Source organism: Protopterus annectens, chromosome 9.part0 (assembly GCF_019279795.1).
Source record: "Protopterus annectens isolate FY-2018-M chromosome 9.part0, PAN1.0, whole genome shotgun sequence".
Lineage (NCBI taxonomy): Eukaryota > Metazoa > Chordata > Ceratodontiformes > Protopteridae > Protopterus > Protopterus annectens.
Genome location: NC_056743.1, coordinates 1,947,045,995 through 1,947,065,381, shown reverse-complemented (window position 1 = coordinate 1,947,065,381; position 19,387 = coordinate 1,947,045,995). Strand labels below are relative to the sequence as shown.

Here is a 19,387-nt window from a genome sequence, read left to right as displayed (position 1 = left end):
CTTCTCATTGTCAACTTCTAGCTGTGTTGGGGGGGGGGGCAGAGCAACATTTGGGTCTCTAAATGTTTGGCTGGGATCAAGAAGTTTCTATAATGAGGCCAGTATTCAGCTGTATTGACGGCCTGCTTTTGTTTGAGAAGGGATTTTTAACTCAGAGCTGTAAAGCCATGTTTACATTGGATAGACCTGGAGTAATGGCTTTAATGCTGGCGTAACATTTCTTGCAATCTGTCCTTCCAGGTTTGTTTACATGTTTGGTCGCCTTGCCCTACTTGTGGAATGTGTAAAGGGTATAGAGTCTGCTAAGAAGTGAATAAGGAGAGCTAAAAGTGGTTCTGGGTTAAGGAGGTGGACTTGGGTGAGTTATTGTAGGACGTTTTACTATAGCCACTGACTTGTCGGTGTTTTACAGTATATGGGTGATTAAAACATGCTGTTGATGCAGTGAAACAATTTGCATCCATTTGTTATAAATTGGTTATCATTCCTCTTGTAAATGCCAAAAAGTTATGCTTTCCCTACCTTGTCACAGCCTTGGTTTCTACTGGTGTTCAGCCTGCATATATTAATCTCTGAACTTGATCCATTTCCAATTTTCAAACACCTGGATGTTTTACCTACATCCTACTGCACTGAAATGGCAGTCTGCAAATTAGTATCCTATTACCAAATTAGAAATGTAGGCTTTTCCTTTTGCTCCTTTTTCTGTGCTCCTGCCAAGTACTTCTGATGTGCTCAGACCTGCATATCTGAGCTTCCTTTGTTGCCTCCTGCCTCTGTTGCATGCCACTGTAGGCTTTGCTGCCAACTCGATCCTTGACCACCTCCGAGATTACAATCTCTCTGCTCTTGTATAATGGCACAGTCACGGTCATGCCCTAATCTTTTGAAGTACTAAATTCTCTAGAAAGCATTAGTGATTTGTTCTGCTCCATCGTAGCACGTAAAACCTGGAATACCCCCCACCCAAAAGCTGCCAACTTTTACTTGGTCTCCTTGTAAAAGTGGTATTGTCTGTGTAGCCTCTTTCCTTAATGTGCATTTTATCATTATCAACCTGATGGACTAGTTTGCCCTATTCTGATACAAGGGGATGCTGAAAAGTTCTAAGACCGACCAAGAAGGGAATGGCATGGAGCCATGAAACTTAAAATTTATTCAACAAATTCTCTCCAAGTTCAACGTACTTGACAGTGTCTAAAGTTTCTGTAATCCTGCCCAAAAGTCTGGTCACTGAAATCCTGCTCCGCTGCAGCAGTCTCCTCCGAATCGCTCAAATTGCTGCCTTTTCAAACTCCGGTAACAGGAAATGGAGCAAGCCCTGGTGAGTAGGGTGGATGATCTATGCACTCGTATCCCCGTTTTGTGAAAACAGCCATTTTGCCAGCTTTGTGAACAGGTGCAATGTTTTCCAGAAAGAATGCCTTTCTGCAGCTTCCCCCCTCTTTTTTTTTTTTTTTTTTTCTTTTTTTTTCTCCAATGACTCGTTTAGTATGTACAAGTTACAGTAGTATTCTGCATTAACTGTTGGCCACTTGGAAGATGGCCATTAACACCTTGATCCCAAAACGGTGGCCATGACCTTTCCTGCTGACTTGGGTCTTGAGCACCTTTGGCCTTGGTGAAACGGAGTGCCACCATAGCATGGACTGTGTTAAGGATCATAGTGGTGCAAGCATGTTTAATCAACAGTAAGTAATCATTTCAAAAAGATGGTAACAGCTTGGCAAAAATGCCGCAAAATCAACTTGGAAGTGTCCGCTCTACATATTTTCTTGGCTGCATTCAAAAATGTGTGCACCCACTTGGCTTGACCGCTTCTGCATACCCAGCTGCTCATGGATTATAAACTCAACATGTTCCCTGGGTATCTGTAGTGTTTGGAAAATATCTGCTAAAACAATTGCCGAATCTGCCAAAATCAGGTTGAGAGCATGGTCAACAGTTTCAGGGGCTGACACCATTTGAGGCCTCCCAGACCTTGCTGCATCTTTTTCACAGTGGAGATTGAGACCAGTTTGCAGAATACTTTTTCGCAGTTGAGTAAGAGGGGCACTTGTCAGTCAATGTTTGCATCCTACATTCATGGATTTTCTTAGTTTTTTCTGCAGGAATAGGAACTTCATGACTGCTTGGAGTTCCACACTTGACATTTCCTCACTTTTCGTTAACCTGGTTCATTCTGTGATCTGAAACTGTGGTAAAAGTTACTGTACTGCAGATTGACACTTTACAAGATGAACTAACTCTCTCTCCAGCTACAGAGGCAAAATTCTCAATTTAAGTTGGTCAGGCTTAGAACTTTGTATTCCTAAAAGATTTCAAGAAAATATTCCGATAAGCCTGAATTTTTGGAATCTGTATTCATGAATTGCAATCTGACTTTACATAAATACAGTTTGAGAAATTGTTTTACTGTAGAACTTTCTGTAGGTTTGTATAAATGTTTTACTGTTGAGCAGGCTTGCAATACAGGTGTTGGGGTGATTTTATACATATCTTAACAGTAGAGTTTCTCCTTGGTCCTCTGCTAAAAATGGGCTGTTGCTAGTTGAATTTTCCTAGTCTTCAGTTCTGTAAAGTTCAGTTGACTCTAAGATGAGCGCAGAATGCAGTCATTAATTTTAATATGTAGATTCCCCTTATCAGAATTATGGTGGAAATGCTGTAAAGTTGTCTTTTCACCTACAAGTAATAGTTTTACTGGGACAGGAGCATACTGATGCATGCTTGCCATGCTAACTGTTGCTTATAAGCAGTTGGCAAGATGAGGGCGGCTTGATGAGACTAGCATAAAATTGGGTGGAGATGTTGCTGGAAGATGAGGCTGTAGCTAACAGGTTGAAGTCACTGTAGAAAATCACGATCTTTTATTTCATTGCATTATAAAGTGATCCCATTGTAATTTGTACATGTCACCTTATGACTTTCAAAATGTGCACAGATGTGTTGCTGCACTGAGGCGGCGTATAACCGCTCTACTTGCATGCAAGGAGTGCCCAAAGATATCTCCAACAAACTATATATTCTCATGTTAGTTGAGAAATACGGCTTTAAGTTGTGTATCTGAGGGGGCCGTGCCCCCTGGCCAGACAATGTTTTATGCAGAATAGTAGTGTGTATTGAAGGGTGACAGCAGCCATGGACTGGCAATGGATTAATGCAGAAGGGTCCTACCACCATTCATTGTGGCATTTTAAAATCCCTTGGTAGAAACCTTGGGAGCTTATTTGTCAACCTCGTGCACAGTAACGAATGCTTGTACTGTACAGTACTTGAAATGTTTTTAATTTATCAATATTAAGGTTTACCTTGATTTTTATTTGGTAAATATTTCATTTTAGTTGTACAGAGATCAGGATTTTTGTCAGGCAGTTCAGTGCTGCCACCAAGTCATTTCAATTGGGTATTGAGGTTGCGTTCAGGTGGGTTTGCTGCTACACATCTCAAAGTTGCTGTTTTCTGCAGTTAACACACTTAAGAGGGTAATAATCACCTTGTTTTTCACAGTGAGTGTGGTATGTCTCGGCAATGTATAAGGTCCCTCTTAACAGGCAGGTAGGGGAGTTGCACATCTGGGAACGGACAGTCACATGGTCTGTGTTTGCTCACTGTGGATCAGAGGCTTATTGGTTTGTGCTGACTTCGTTTGGAGGTGTTTTTAGTGGGGAGTCCCAGCAGCAAGTGGTGGGGCACAGGTTTTTCACTGAGTTGGCAGTGAAGGGAATAGAAGCAAGGTGAAGTGGAGTGGTGGTGAAGGATAGATGCAATGTTGTATAGTTCTTAGGACCTCACCAGTGTTCAGGCCTCAAAATGTTCAAACCTTGTGTAGTTTGACTGCTGTTGCCGCAATAACAGTCTGCAAAATTCTGGCACTTTTTTTTCAGTTCGGTTTGTAAGGGTCACTTCTCTCAAGTGGCCCTAGCAGCTGCCCTCTGCAAGCAGAGCCAACTGCGCAAGCTGTCTTCCCTTGTTAAAATGGCAACATAGGCACTTTTCTTATCGTACTGTAGCACCAGCAGCAACCTGGTGTAGGAGCCAGTGATTTAAGGAGAGCATGTGAAGATATTGACTGTAAATGCAGACTGTATATTGAAAGTGCATGTGGGAGGTGGGGAATGAAGTAGAAAATGTTGTTTTGGGCTTCGGCTGGTAAATGTGGATAAAAACACTGGGTTGCTGTCACCTCAGATTCCATGGGGAGGAATGGCTACAACTAGTGTCTACGTAAGCCATATGTGCAAGTGTACAGAAGTGGTGGTTAAGGTAATTCACATGCTGATACGTATAGTAAGAAGGCTTAACTTGTCTTGGCCCTAACTAGTTAAACCCGGCTTTGTGCGATATACATTGGACAGTTCTGGTGACTGCTGTGCAAGTGTTAGCAATTGGAATAGGCAGCTGCAGATGATTCAAGCTGGTGGATGCTTGGACTTTGTCCACCCAGCATCATGTGGTGTCTGCACTGTAGGAGAGACATTGGAGCTGGGGGAGGAAGCAAGTATGGTGGCTGCTGCCTGTTTTGTACCACTTCCTGGCAGGCATTGTACTCTGCGAACCTGTGCATGGGGAACTTGCTGAGGTACTGTCCAGGCATGGAGGCATTCCTGTGTGGGGGGTGATGAGTAGACTGGGTATAATTTCTGGAGTTTGAGGGTCCTATAGTGGCGTGCAGAGTTTGAAGGCAGTAGTCTAAGAAAGCAATGTACTGTAAGTTAAGGGAGACGTGTGAATAACTGCCTTTGCGGTATGAGATTCCATTTCAAAGGAGAGTAATGAAGGAAAAAACTGGGTAGAAGTGAATTAGGTATTTAAACAAAGGTGGATTGTGCTAGCAACTTTGTAGGATTGTGGATAAATATTTGCATTGTGAATATACAAACAGGAGCAGATGCATAATGCCTTGATGAAACTGCTGAGCAGGGTCATTGCACCCAATTTCTTGTAATTTTGTTTGCACAAAAGGATTAGCCGATGGAACATAAAGCTGTAGTCTTAAATTTCTTGACTGGAAGACTGTATAGACTTTATTTGGTGGAGATGTGTTAAAATATAAAAGCAATGGCTTCTCTTGTTTAATAGAATAAAAATTGGGGCTTGAGGTGTTGAGTTGACTTGTACAGCCTGTCTTTAATTGTAGATTTTAACATTTTTTCCTCTTCAGGTTTGAACCCTTCCTGAAATGGAGTGGCAGCCAGATGATCAGGGCCTTCAGCAAGTGCTGCAGCTGCTTAAGGATTCCCAGTCCCCCAACACTGCAACACAGCGAGCTGTGCAACAAGTATCCTTTCATAGCATAACATGTTAAACGCGTGGATTTAAATGGATGTGCTTACAACTGGGGGGCCTTATAAGTTGGGTACCTCTTACTGAAATGGGTACTTTTATCATATTTGCCAAAATAAAATATGCTACTTCTGTGGAATTGACTTTACATGGTATCACAGCAGAATACTAGATTGTTCATCCAGTTGACCCTTTTAAGCTTACTAACTTTTCCCAATAAAGTTAGTTATTAGTTCTCGGGGGTTTTGCAGGGGTAGAAATACTTGGGCATAGGTGGCCAGGCATTTACAAGTTTCTTTCAGAGCAATAGGGAGATGGGTGCCAGACCAGGGGTATACTTGTGGTTTCAGTCACACATGCTTGGCCAGGTACATACCGAAGGGAGCATTAATACTCAGTTGGTCTTATGAGAGCAGAGTAAATGGAATGACTGCATATTGGATGTAGATGCCAGTGTATAATTTCCTCTACTGTAGGCAACTGATGGTCAAATGTAGCATCGCTGTGTACGTGCATGCTCAAATCATTGACTTGAGTCCACTCTTAAGGATGTATTAATGTAGTTTGTGGGTGGCAGTCTTTCTGAAAGATGTTATGCACTTTTTGGCATAGTTTTAGACCATGATTGTGGCAGTAGTCTGTCAAGCCTGTGGAGGGGGATTCGGTGACTAGACCCATTTTCCAATTGTCTGAACTTGGTCAGCCAGAGGCCCCTACACTGGCTTTTACCTCAGAAAAGTAGATGCTAAGTGTCCCCAGCACTGTCCCCTGAGGCACCCCACTAGTATTCAGCATCTTTGTAGAGGTAAGCACTTTTAACTTCATAGCTTTTCATGTTGGGCTTTATGGGTTAATTCCCAGAGTTGGTGTACTGCCTTCCCTTGTGCAGTGGAATATCCATTTCAGTCCTTCATTCATTTGGCATGAAGCCTTTTGGAGGCTGTGATTCTGGTAGGGTCCAGTCATGTCATGCTATTAAGGAGCCATCCTGGGATATTATTGGGACCCATTGATACAGTGCTCTTGGACTTGGATAATAGTATTGAATTACTTGCTGTCTAGGGAGGGTTGGGGGTTATGGATGTGGATATTTCATGAGGGACACAGCTTGTATGACATGAGGTTTGCTATATTTTTTGACTATGTATGAAAAATGCACTGACTCAAAGTACCAAGGAAGTTAACTTTATTACACACAAGCTTTAATACCAGATTGCCTTTTCAAGTCTTAAGAAGATTTTGTAATAAAAATCATTAATTCAAAGTGACAAGCATTTAGTTGTAGTCATTTCCATTTACTTTCTAAAGCATGTCTGTGCAAAAGCTTCTGTTTGTAGTTAGTTTTCTTGGTACCTTTGAGCCAGTACATCACACTTTGACTGAGGCCTGCACCACGATCCAAGCTTCTGGTTTGCCTCCCTCCCCCACTACAATCCAGCCATATATTAACTGCCCCCAACACACTTGGATTATTTTGTACCTTAAGGCCCTAAATGTTTTGCTATGAGCAAAAGGAGAAAATGCAGTTTACATGGGAGCTGTTGGGTTCTAGGTCACTTGATATAGTTTCTTTGGGTTTGGTTTATTTGTGCATCGTTTCCTGACACTTAAACTGCACAGAAGGACTTGTTTGCAGTATGCATGCTGCTGCAGTGCCCCTAGTGACCAGCCACCTTATGTTTTTCTTTTAGTAAGCCAGGTTAAAGGGAGTACATTTTCCCAAAAGTCTTAACTGGTTGAGGACGTGTGTACTGTTGACAGGTGGACTTGGATGCCACAATTTTAATTGCATACCATTGATGTTCTATTTGCAGAGCACTGTGTGCTAAGAGTTGGCAGGAATGAAGCCACTTTTTTGAGTAGCTTATAAGGGAGATTTTTCTAAATTACTGAGCCGTTAAGGTTACAGAACTCTGCGGGTTCCATTTTTATAAACTAAGTTTTGTATACTTGACATGACTGATCTGTCATGGTCGGCACTGGAATGCGTCTTTGTGCAGGAAGGTTTATAGCACTGCATGCAGCTGCAGTCTCTAAGTGAGCCACCCAGCATGCAGCCTTGGTAGTTGACTTGTGACACAGGTATATGTGCACAGTTATGTATTTCAGTGATGGTGTTCCACCCTGCTCACATTATGGTAAATTATGGTGTGCAATTGGAATTGTGTACTGTGTGTGAGAGAATATATTTTCTTCTAGTGGAGGTGTTGCAGTTAGTATGTTGCCTTAGTTGGTAGAGCACTCCAGTGTGTAGCTTTGGCTTCAAAGTGGAGAGAGTAGTCTCTGTCCATCCCAAGTAGTAAGATGGAGCACTTTCGGAATGTGCATGATTATGAATTAAAAGAACCGCAGTAAAACTTGGTACATTGATGCATGGTGGGTTGTACATTGTCTGGAGGTGACTGGTATTGGTGTTCTTTACTGGTCAGAGTACTTGGCAACATGTAGTGCTTGACATACTGGTACTTTGGTAGCAGGCAGCGTTCTACTTTAGTGCGGAAAGTGCGTTTCAGTCTGTGCTGTCTTAGCTTGATTTGGATCATCTAGCTCCTTTAAGCAGCTCCATTTAAGATATGGTTATGGGGTTACTGGCTTGGTTTATGAACACTTTTTTTTTGTTCTGGAGTATCTTGGAAGTTTAGATGCAGAATGGTGTAAATCTATAGCATAATGGCCCTTGGCACCCTGCCTGGTGTCCTCTACCAGCACTTAATGCATTTTTCTGCAGGGATGAGACTGGCATCATGGGCTTCATGCAACTGCAACCCTTGCTTTTAAATGGAAATGTGAGCACTTAATATTTTGGAGTTTTCTTGTTCACAGCATTTTCTCTAGATTCCTAGAGAATTTGGTCAGTTTAGTCTGAGTGAACTTTGGTCACTTGCACACCAGATTACTGACCTGATCTTGTCTTTAGAAATTAGCGTTTTAGAAGCATGGTGTAATCTCTTCTTAGATGTTAATGGTGGCATAGCCAAGACTAGTGCAGTATTATAAACTATGGATCTGCCACACCTGCTGGTGAGGCTTTCATGGTAACTCTTAAATCTGCTTTTATTCATAGTTCATCAGCTACTTTGTATAAGTTTTGGCTTCCCTTCTTTGTTAGATGGCTTCAACTAGAATGGCATTTGATACTTTGACTTGCTCAATTCCTGGTTTTCTTGAATTTGCTATAAATTCAGTTTCTTAACTTTGCAGATGAAACTAGTTTATTTTGACATTGCATAAAAGCTGAAGGTTGACATTTTTAGTACTGTCAGTGTTTGTTGCCCTTCCATAATGGCTGTTAGCCCAATAACTAAGGAGTGCTGGAGTCCTTGTGAAGGGCAGCATTCTGACATTTGATTACTTGCTTTCCTGGCTCCCATCTTTCAGGATGGGAGGCAGTCTTACCTGATCCAGAGGCTGTTCATCTCTCTAAGCTGTAGGCTCGTCAAACATTCACTTTGCCAAAATGCTGTGGCCTAAACAAGTCCCACAGCTTGTCCCTAGGTGGGTGAGTTGTAAGGAGGAGGACCCACTACATCAGAAAAGGCATGGCTTTCGCAAAAGGTCATTTTATGTGTTTGGTACTAAAAGAAAAGTCTTACAACTGTATGCTGAGCAGCCTGACTGAATCGGTCATAACCCTTTAGGATGGTTTCACTACTGTCTCTTGTCTGTCTGAAGGAGTCTTTATGTGCTTTTGGCACCTGCGGGATAGATCCTTACACACACATTGCTAACTAAGTTAGATTAGGTTCATAGCCTAGTACCAACCTATGAACTATCGGCCCTAGGGCCTATACAAGCCTAGCCATAATTCCCTGGCTATTTCTTCCCACACTATTTACTTCCCTGGACACCTGTCTAGCAGGGCAGCTGACTTGTTCCCCGGGATGAATTTCATATCTCCCATCCAATCGTCAAGGTTCCTTTTTAAGAGGGCCAAAGAGGCGCTCTGCTTGACATGTATGGGCAGTCTATTCCAGAGTCTGGGGAGTCTCTGGGTCAGGAACCTGTCCCTCCAGCATGTTTTGTTTGTGATAAGGTTTAGATCCCTAGAGCGTGTGGCTCTGAGGGATTGGGATTTCTTTAAGTGGAGCATGTCCAAACGGCTCTGGGTTTGACATGGCCTTGTATGTTAAGCAGAGATTGCCTCTGAGTAGATGATATGCGACAGAGTATAGCTGGAGTTTAAGGTGGTCATCATAGGGCATCTGCTTTAGGCCTGTGATTCTTGGTGAGATATTTCTCCGGCCTTTCCAGTTGCAGATGTCTTGAGAGGTACATACAAAATGGGGCGTTGTATTCTATAATGGGTCTAATGAGGGTTGAGTACAGTGGGACAATGACTACCTTTTTTTCTGGATGAAAAGCCTTAGGTTTTTATTACGAAGCGAGACCAGTCTGTTTTAATCCTGTGTTCTGGTGTTTAGTCTTGTCACAGCCTGCCTGGTTGTCGTATGAATGTTGTAGTGCTCAGTCTTTAGGGTTTCAGGGATTTTCCCTACTCTAGTCATCCTCCTAACATCCCCAGCTGTGGACAGCCTACTTCTTGGCATTCCCTGCTCATACATCCACAGCCATGTGTAGTGGTCAGCACTGCAGAAGTGCCAGATTATCGCCATGCTGTACTTCTACTGAAACGTGTTGGCAGTGGCATTTAGTTTTTTCAGTATTTTGAACACTGAGTAGGTATGCACAAGTTTGAGTGCAGGTGGTGCAGTTGGCTTGGCTTTTGCAAAAAAAAAAAAAACTTGTGGGTTTTCTTAAGGTTTGGTCATTCTCAATGTTTCAGCGTTCTGTGAAAGTTGATCAATGTGATCTGCCTTTCTGTGGGCAGGCCCCTTCTAAGTGTGTTGCCACAGATGTCTGCCCTATGATGGGGGTGGTGATAATTGGAGCAGGCTGTCTAAGGTAATTTGTCCCACTAGGCCAGTTTTACCTCCTTATTTTGGAAATGAGGGTTGTTAGACTGCATGAGTCCTTCCATGTGATGCCTCACCTGTCTTCCCGTTTTATATCCCACACTAATGCTCTGCTGCAGATTGGATGGTGATCTTCCCGTTACATGAGATGGTGAGAGCATGGGGATGGCCCTCAATAGCTTTGTTGCTTTTCGCATGCTTTTAAACCACTTCCTTTGTGGATTGACTGAGTTTATGCCTCATGAGTTGTATCACACTGCCTTCTCTCTGTGTGAAGCTGTGGTGCAACTTGTTGCTGACCCAACATAAAATGCAGCACCTCTTCCCTTTTGTCTTTCCCTGGGAGTGTTGTCCCAGAAACTAACTATCAAAAAGTGGGCACCTTGGTCTTTCTCCTCCCTTGTTCCTAAATTTCTAAAGACAGCATTGCAGAGCCAGTTATGTCTTCATGGCCTGACAAATGTGACTTTCCTTAACTATGTCCTCCTGCTGAAGCCATCCAAGAGTAGTCTTTCACCAAATTGGCAAGCGTTGCCTTTTAACATTCATGGTTTCTGGTTAACTGGTTTCTGTGGTTGATGTCATGGCTAGGGATGCTACACAGATGGAGTGGTACAGATTCATTATATTGCTCAGAATCCTGGCACTAGAAAAGCTTATCAAAGCAAGTGGACTCTTCCTTTTGGACCATGATTGGGGAGGCTGGACTATTTTTTCTGGAGTATCTGCCATGCACTTGAAGCCTTGGCTGCTTCTTAGCTGAAGTATGGCGAGCAGCTTTATAAAACAATGTGCAGTGTTCTTATCCTGAACACTTGCGCGTTTTTTTTTTTTTTGTTAACCTCAATCTGCAGTTCTGCTTTGGGACCTCTAGCTCTTACGAGCAATTAAACGTATCCGTCTGAATGAGATTATGCAGATCTAAAAGTTTGCCTGGAAACTGAAGACACTGGCTTGGGTCGGTCTTGTAGCCTTAGTTGTGTGATATGCCATTCATCCATGTCTGACTTCATGTGGGCATTTGTCCATGAGAAAAAACTTTGTGCCCAGTATGGCCACTAAAGCTAACCTGTTAATTTCAGTTTTTTTGTTTACTGTAGGAGGGGGAATAAATTTTATGTGCCAAAGGCAACTCTAGTTAGGTAGAACAGAATCCATAGTGAAGGGTTAGAACCCAATATGAAGTGGGCACAAGCTAAAGTGTGATAAGACTTGGCCCTTTGTTTTGCTGTCTAAGTGCATAAGTTTTTATCAGACAATGGCAACTTCATGTTGGGTACAAAGCTAATCTTACTAAGGCGGTTACCCGTTTGTAAGCTTACTTCACAAGTGCTGTTTGTGCAGATGGCAATTGTACAACTGCTACATGGGCACACCTGAATACTTGGGTACATTAAGCTTGATACGACCTAGGTTGAGGTTGCCATGTAGGTCTGCTGCTGCTCTCCATTCCATGAGCCACCCAAGAGGGCTGGCTTAGACTGTTATGGGGTAACATGGGATTAATGGAAGCTTGGTGCCTCGTGGTAGGTATCACTGTTAGTGGACTTTGAGTAGTTTAAGGGCTACTGTCTGGATTTCTGAAGTTTGCATGTGACCTGTAAAATTGACCTCCCCACTTAATGGGTAGACCACTTATTCATCTCTGTACATCCCACAGGGACGCTGTCATCCCCATCATTTAATCTCTGCCTTATGGGCAGTTTTTAGGTTATACAGCCATTTTTTTAATGAAGGTAAGAGGACTGTTTAGATGTTTTTGTCTAGGGGATACTCAAAGGATTTGGTTGAGGGACCATTTTGAAGAGTTATGGGGAACAGAATAGTGATGGCATGCATTCAGATTGTTTTGCCACATTAGCTATTTAAAAAGCAGGTTCCTCTAGTATAGCTTGAAGGAAGATATATTTTGTCACTACATATAGTTGGTTTAGTGAAGAAATAATTTGTTCTGTGCACATGTTGCAGTATTCAGTACATATGGCTTTACTCTTGCTACCTGAATGTCTGGCCAGTATACAAAAGATTTCTGTCACTATGGTATGTGGGATGTTTGACGTGGCTAGCAGTACATGGGCCATAAGGACCCATCTGCACGTACCAGCCCTCAGAATTTCTCAGCCTCCAGTCGAATGTCGGGTGTTCCTGCCTTCCTAGCCGTCTGAATCTAGAGAAATCTAGTAAGCGCCTTGTTGGGGAACCTTTCAGTCTTTTTTTTTTTTTTTTTTTTTTTTTTCCTCCTAATGCTGTTTTGTCCTCCAGAAAGGGCAAGTGTAAGTGCAGCAGTCAGTTACCTCAAGGACTACCACTATCCGTGTCTGTCTTGTTTTAGGTAGGTCTGCACCATCTGCAAGGTGTTTGTGCCCAAAACTCTTCGCAGCTGTCTCTGTGCTTAACCTATACCTAGAAAACCAACATCTTGGTTATTGTTGGGTATGGTGGGTTCTGCCAAAAAAAGCCAAGACCGTCAAGCCTAGTATTGCTGCTGCACCACCTCTGTCCAAGACTCTGCCTGTGGCCAACGTCAGTCTGGTTGAAGCCTCTGGCTCTGCCGCTTTGAATACAGCAGGTGCCTATGTAGAAACTGCACAAACATGTATGGAGGGCACATCCACAGGCTTTTCTGACGGGGGGGGGGGGGCGCTGTGGTTTTGGTAGGACTATCTGATCCTGTTAACTTACAGTTGCTCACTACTAGGCCTCCCTCCATTCAGACGCCCGCTAGGCCGTCTCTCTTTAAAAGGGGGGGGGGCAGGTGGTTTGAAAGTACCCTGGACTGGCAGGCCTTCAGCCAAAGCCTGTTCAATGCCTTTATGCCCTTATGCCCTTGTGGCTTAGCACTCCAGGAACGTTCGCAATCCCTCAACACAAAAAAAAACAGTTGCAAGAAATGCAAAAATGCCGCCAAGGTGTCCAGAAACCCAGTTGTACTTTCATACTTTGTTCAAATTGTACTTTCGTACCAAAAAAAGCGAGCCGATGTCTTTCGGCTTTTCCTGGTTTGGGGTCGCCACAGCGGAACTCCGGACAGCTAATTGGCAGATTTTTACGTGCCGAGTTGCCAACTCTGACTCTCAACCTTCAACGAACGTACGCCCATTCACTCATGTCTCCACACAAGACGCTCTAGCTGAGAATCGAACAAGACAGCATCTTACTGTGAGGCGACAACATAATCCACTGAATAAAAAGCCAAATTTTATTCACACAAACGAAAAGCTGGTAAGTGCTTTCGTCCTGAACCACAGAACTTCATTAGACAATTAACATCAATTACAATACATGTTATATACCCTAATTAAATGTAATTCAAGTTATGCCCCCTTAAAGGAATATTCCTATTAATGTAAACATCATAATGTAGACACTGTCAACATATAACCTAATAGCAGCCACCAAAAAATGTATCCAGTGCACTCGTATATGTGTACAATTTAAAACCTAGAATAAAATTATTCTTGTACATTAAAATAATAAATGATTACTCTATAATATAAAAAAAAAAAAAAAAAGCATACATGTGCAAGTCTCTAAATTCCAATTGTGTATACAGGTAAATATGTTCGCAACTATATGACAATACTTGTATAGGTGTATATAATGAGGTGGTATCTCATTAGGGCCCTAACTCTTAAAAAGACTATATATGACAATACTTGTATAGGTGTATATAATGAGGTGGTATCTCATTAGGGCCCTAACTCTTAAAAGGGAACTATATGACAATACTTGTATAGGTGTATATAATGAGGTGGTATCTCATTAGGGCCCTAACTCTTAAAAGGGAACTATATGACAATACTTGTATAGGTGTATATAATGAGGTGGTATCTCATTAGGACCCTAACTCTTAAAAGGGAACTATATGACAATACTTGTATAGGTGTATATAATGAGGTGGTATCTCATTAGGGCCCTAACTCTTAAAAGGGAACTATATGACAATACTTGTATAGGTGTATATAATGAGGTGGTATCTCATTAGGGCCCTAACTCTTAAAAGGGAACTATATGACAATACTTGTATAGGTGTATATAATGAGGTGGTATCTCATTAGGGCCCTCCCTCTTAAAAGGGAACTATATGACAATACTTGTATAGGTGTATATAATGAGGTGGTATCTCATTAGGGCCCTAACTCTTAAAAGGGAACTAATGGCAATACTTTCACTCAAACCAGGCCAGCTAGTGGCATTTAAAGAGTTGCCAGTACAGTTCCCTCCCTTCCAGAAGTAATGACCAAACACCCCCTCTAATATTGGTGCATATACAATCTAGCACAAAAAATTTAAAGGAGTGTCCCTTATTCTGTCACATGTTTGCTTAGGGCATTCGTATCCTTTTTATGGATTTCATGTGTGTTCATAAATACGTTTTTTTAGTTTTCGGTCAGTCTTTCCTATATCATAGCATGAATCACATGTTGCACAATACACTACTCTTTCTGAATTACAATTAAATTTGTCTTTGATCTTAAAATTCCTCTTATTAATTTGGAACGCATCCCTTTCCTTTATATACTTGCAAAAAATGGCACATGCCACATTTACTCATATAACCACTCCTTTTCATTATTCCACTATTGACCCTTTCAAAGGAGTTTTTTAAACTCATTCCTCTCCTAAATACCATTATTGGGCTCCCATCTATAACTTTTCTCATATTCTTATCTTGTTTCAGAATAATCCAATTCTCGAATTTTTATATCCATACTATCTATTGTAAAATTGGATATGAAGGACATGTATTATAGTTCCTTTCATTACTGTCCTCTATCCTAATGGGTACATCTACTGCTATTTGGTCCTGTATATGCTCATCAGTTAGGGGTGAATAAAAATTCCTTTCTCTTGTTCACTACTTCAATAATATCATTAACCAACTTAAAGGGATAGCCTCTTCTTAGAAACATTTTTCAAACAATCATTCATCTAGGAAGTCATCCATATTTGATACCATCCGAGCTGCTCGAACTAATTGCCCCTTAACTATGGCTTTCTTCTGTATATGGATGAATACTACTGTAATGTAGTAATGATTTGGAATATGTGATTTTTCTATAAATCTCTGATAAAATTATCTTATTTTCATAATCTTTACATAAAACATCTAAATAAGAAATTTCATTTAAATTAGCATTCCAAGTAAATTTCAAAATCTGTAGTGGACCCTATATAATCCCATAAATTCCTTAATCATTTTAAAATGTCCATCCCAAATCACAAAAGTATATGAATTATATTTTTTAGGGTATATAAGACTTATTGTAATTGATGTTAATTGTCTGTTCTGTGGTTCAGGAAGAAAGTGCTTACCAGCTTTGTGTTTGTGTGAATGAAATTTGGCTTTTTATTCAGTAGATTATCTGCTCGCTTTTTTTTTTTTTTTTTTTTTTTTTTTTTTTGGTACGAAAGTACAATTTAAACAAGCAGAAAAGTACAACTGGGTTTCTGGACACCTTGGCGGCCTTTTTGTGTGTCTTGCAACTTTCACAATTCCTCCTATACTGAGCCCTAGGCCTTTGACATCAGGTCCGTCTCCGAGGGAAGAAGAGAAATTCTCTTCTGAAGAATCCCTTTCATATTTCTCCCAGCTGCCTTTTCCACTGGGATATGGCTCCCCAGAGTAAGAATCTATTGAGCCTGACTCCCCAGCAGAGTAGTTGACTTTTGGGTAAAACTAAAATGAAGGAACATTTCAAGTGTGAATCATTTGAAATGAGAGGTACGAAAGTATGACCTCATTCAGATGGATTCCCAAACTCCTACTTTTCTGGATGCCTTCTCAACAGCATCCTTGAACCTGGACTCGCAGCCCCCTGCCCCACACAGACCAGACAGGTTTTTAAAGGGCCTGAGACTAGGGTTCCAAGTGTCCTGCTGCAGACCGTGCCACAATTTCCATTTCCACTGGTAACTGTTGAAAGCTATTGCCTTCCAACACCACCCTCCCTGCTGACAAGGATTGCCAAACCATGGAACGTTTGGGCTACTCTGGCTTTCAGAGCTACTAATTATCGGACACATGGCTAAATATGCTTTATCCCTTTCGGAGAAGATCTCAAAGGAAATGTCTGACTCCCCTGATTTTGCCGCCAACACTTCACTGTCTTCCCTAGTTGCCCTTACTTCCCTGTTTACCAGGCACACACTCAAGTGCAGTTACAATGCTGCTGAGGCCAGGTCAGCAGCATCTGGTTTGAGAAGGTATTCGTGGTTACCCCTCCAGCCTCTTCCAGATCACTATAGAGCCAAGCTGGTTGATGCTCCTTTAGACAATGCATTCCTATTTGGAACAAAATTGGCAGACTTATTAAAGTCATTACAACAAAAGGGGAAAGAGATGCAGAATCTAAAACACCTGATTTCTCTTGTTCCAAAGTTTCAAATTGCATTTTTGCTGGGCAATTCCTTTATCAGAAAGTGCACACGTCCTGCTGCCTCCAAAAGGCCTAGGAAAACCTCCAGGAAGCAACCCACTTCTACCAGAGCCCTCCCCATCTACTAGCCAGAGGTCGCCCTTTCAAGACAGGGCAGGTAGTGTGCAACTACCTGCCATCCTTAGAACCTCCACCTTCTCTCTCTCTCTCTCCCTGTCTCTGTATCTGTGTGGAGACTTTTCACTTCAGACAAATGGGTCCTTTCTATAAGAAAACTGTTTTTTATGACCTGGCTCATGCCCCCAAAGAGAAGGGGTATCCCACAACCCCCAAAAGAACAACTTCCCCTATTGCAGCCAGTGCTAGGCAACCTTATGGCTCAAGGCACCATTCAAATAGTTCCACTGTCTGCAAAAGGCAGAGGCTTCTATTGGAGGCCAATTCTGGAAGTCTCTACTAATCTTCCTTCGGGTACCAGCCTTCAGGATGCTGACCTTACCAACTTTCTGCTTCTTTACTCTCCCAATGGTTCATGGCCACCTTTGATATAAAGGATGCTGATCTTCACATCTCTAGAAGGCCCAGTTTCAGGAAATACCTGAGGTACTCTGTGGGTTTCTCTCATCAATTGTCTGCCTTGCCCCCTTTGGACTTTCCACTGTACCCAGAGCCTTTTCCAAACACCTGGATCCAGTTATTGCCTTCCACAGGTCTAAAGGAATCCAGATATTCCCTTACCTGGACGACCTCATCCAGGCCGACTGCAAACAGGCCCCTCCTGCAACATTTAAATTGCCATTGCTCTCCTACAGTCCGAGATTTCAGATTAATTTCCCAAAATCCCACCTTGAACCTATACAAGACATTTTTTTGGGGGTGTAGGATTCGTACAGACAAAGCCTATCCCCTCAAGGGAGGAAAGCTTGACACCTACTTCTGGCCCTTCAGACCACAGAACTGACCACAAGGCAGTACCTTAGGCTCCTGGGCTGAATGACGTCCTCTGTCCCCATGTTATGGCTGGTAAGACTACATATGAGGAAATTGCAATGGTACCTCAGGTCATTTTGGACTTAGCACTCCCACCCCCTTGAGTGCAGGGTATCCCTCCTGCCTTGCCTCAAACAGGAAATTCATTAGTGGTTGAAGCAGGTGCACCTCAACCTGGGGCTTCCCCTCCAACCACCTGAACCCAAACAGATCATGTACACAGATGCCTCAGAATTAGACTGGGGAGCAGCTTTGGGACACATGAAAGTGCAAGGAGTGTGGCCAGGGTCACGCAGGAAAGAACACATCAATATCTTGTAAGCGAGGGCAATATTATTGGCCTTATGGACCTTCCAAACAATCTCCAACATGGAACACAAATTCTTTCCAGACAATACCACAGTGCTGTGGTATTTCAAGTGTGTGTGTGTGGGGGGGGGGGCAAATCTTATTTGCTTTGGAGACTAGCTGTCTTGGTGTGGGAACTGGTCACTTCCCAGGGAGTAACCTTACAGGTGGTTTACATACCTTCAGCACAGAATTCTCAGGCAGGCTCCCGCAGCAGATCCATGATGATGCACGAATTGATACTCCACAGTGATGTCTTCCTAGACCTGATCCACTGGTGGGGTACACTTCATATAGACCCGTTTGCCTCCTCCAGCAACAGGCAGCTTCCTTCTGCACCAGACATCGGAACCACAGGCTATGGCAATAGATGCCTTCTCAATGTGAGGGGGGTGTTTCTCTATGCGTTCCCTCTTCCCCCTTGTTCAGAAGGTTCATAGGTTTATAGGTTGATATTAGGCTATCTGCCCTAGGGCATTTACATGCCTAGCCAGTGTGTGTTTGGCTTTTGCCACCCTTCTTAGATTAGTTGACTGTGCCTCTGTATAGTAGGTCACAGAAGATAGCCCATTTAAGGTTGGATTACCGTGCCTCTGTCTAGCAGTGAGACAGAGATTCCAGGGGTAAATTTACAATCTCCCATCCAAACGTCAAGATTTTTCTTGAAGAGGGTCATTGAGGGGCTCTGTCTGACATGGATTGGGATTTTGTTCCAGAGTGAGGGGAGCCTCTGGGATATGAATTTGTCCCTCCAGCATGTTCTATTTATTTCTGTGCTGAGGTTTGTCACTGGAGTGTGTAGTTCTGATGGATTTGGATTTCTTGAGGTGGAGCATTCCATTAATTCTATGTTTGACGTGGCTTTATACGTCAGGCACGGATCGCTTCTGAGTAGGCGGTAAGCAACTGAGTAGAGCTGGAGATTCTTTAGCCTAACTGCGTAGGGTATCAGAGTCCCTTGATCCTCTTGGTGAGGTACTTTTGGTTTTTTTTCTAGTTGTAGCAGGTGTCAGGTAAGGTGCATCCCAAATGGGGCATTGTATTCAATTATGGGCCTGATGAGTAGATGAGATCTAGATGTGAACCCCTTCGTGATAAGGTGGGCTATATAGAATGTCTTTCTAACTACTTTGGCAATGTGATTGTCAAAGGAGAGGTTGCAATCTAATTGGGTCCCCAAATCCCTAATTACTTTCGTACTTAATGGATTACCACCTATGTGGTAATTTGTGGGCACTTTGTTTTTCCCAAAGGGGATGACTCTGCACTTTTTGGCATTTAGCTTTGGCATTTAGCTTTAGGCCATGGCTCTGGCACCAGTTATCAGTCTGAGACCTTTTTGGAGGATGCTTGTCAGCCGGCTATTCTATTATGGCCCCCAGTTTGCAGTCATCTGCAAACTGTCAGCCCTAGTCCTCCTGTGTTAGCCTGTACCTCAGAGAAATATATACCGAACAAGAGAGGTCCCAG

General features: G+C 42.5%; 1 protein-coding gene across 1 annotated transcript in view; it reads left to right on the top strand.

Moving 5' to 3' along the window:
* The window catches only part of TNPO2 (transportin 2), a gene marked incomplete in the record, with an annotated part of 2,382,582 nt that overhangs the window by 51,294 nt on the left and 2,311,901 nt on the right, over positions 1-19,387 (top strand). The window contains 1 exon segment of the mRNA XM_044084755.1: positions 5,165-5,281. Within this exon segment, the coding sequence (XP_043940690.1) occupies positions 5,183-5,281 (99 nt within the window).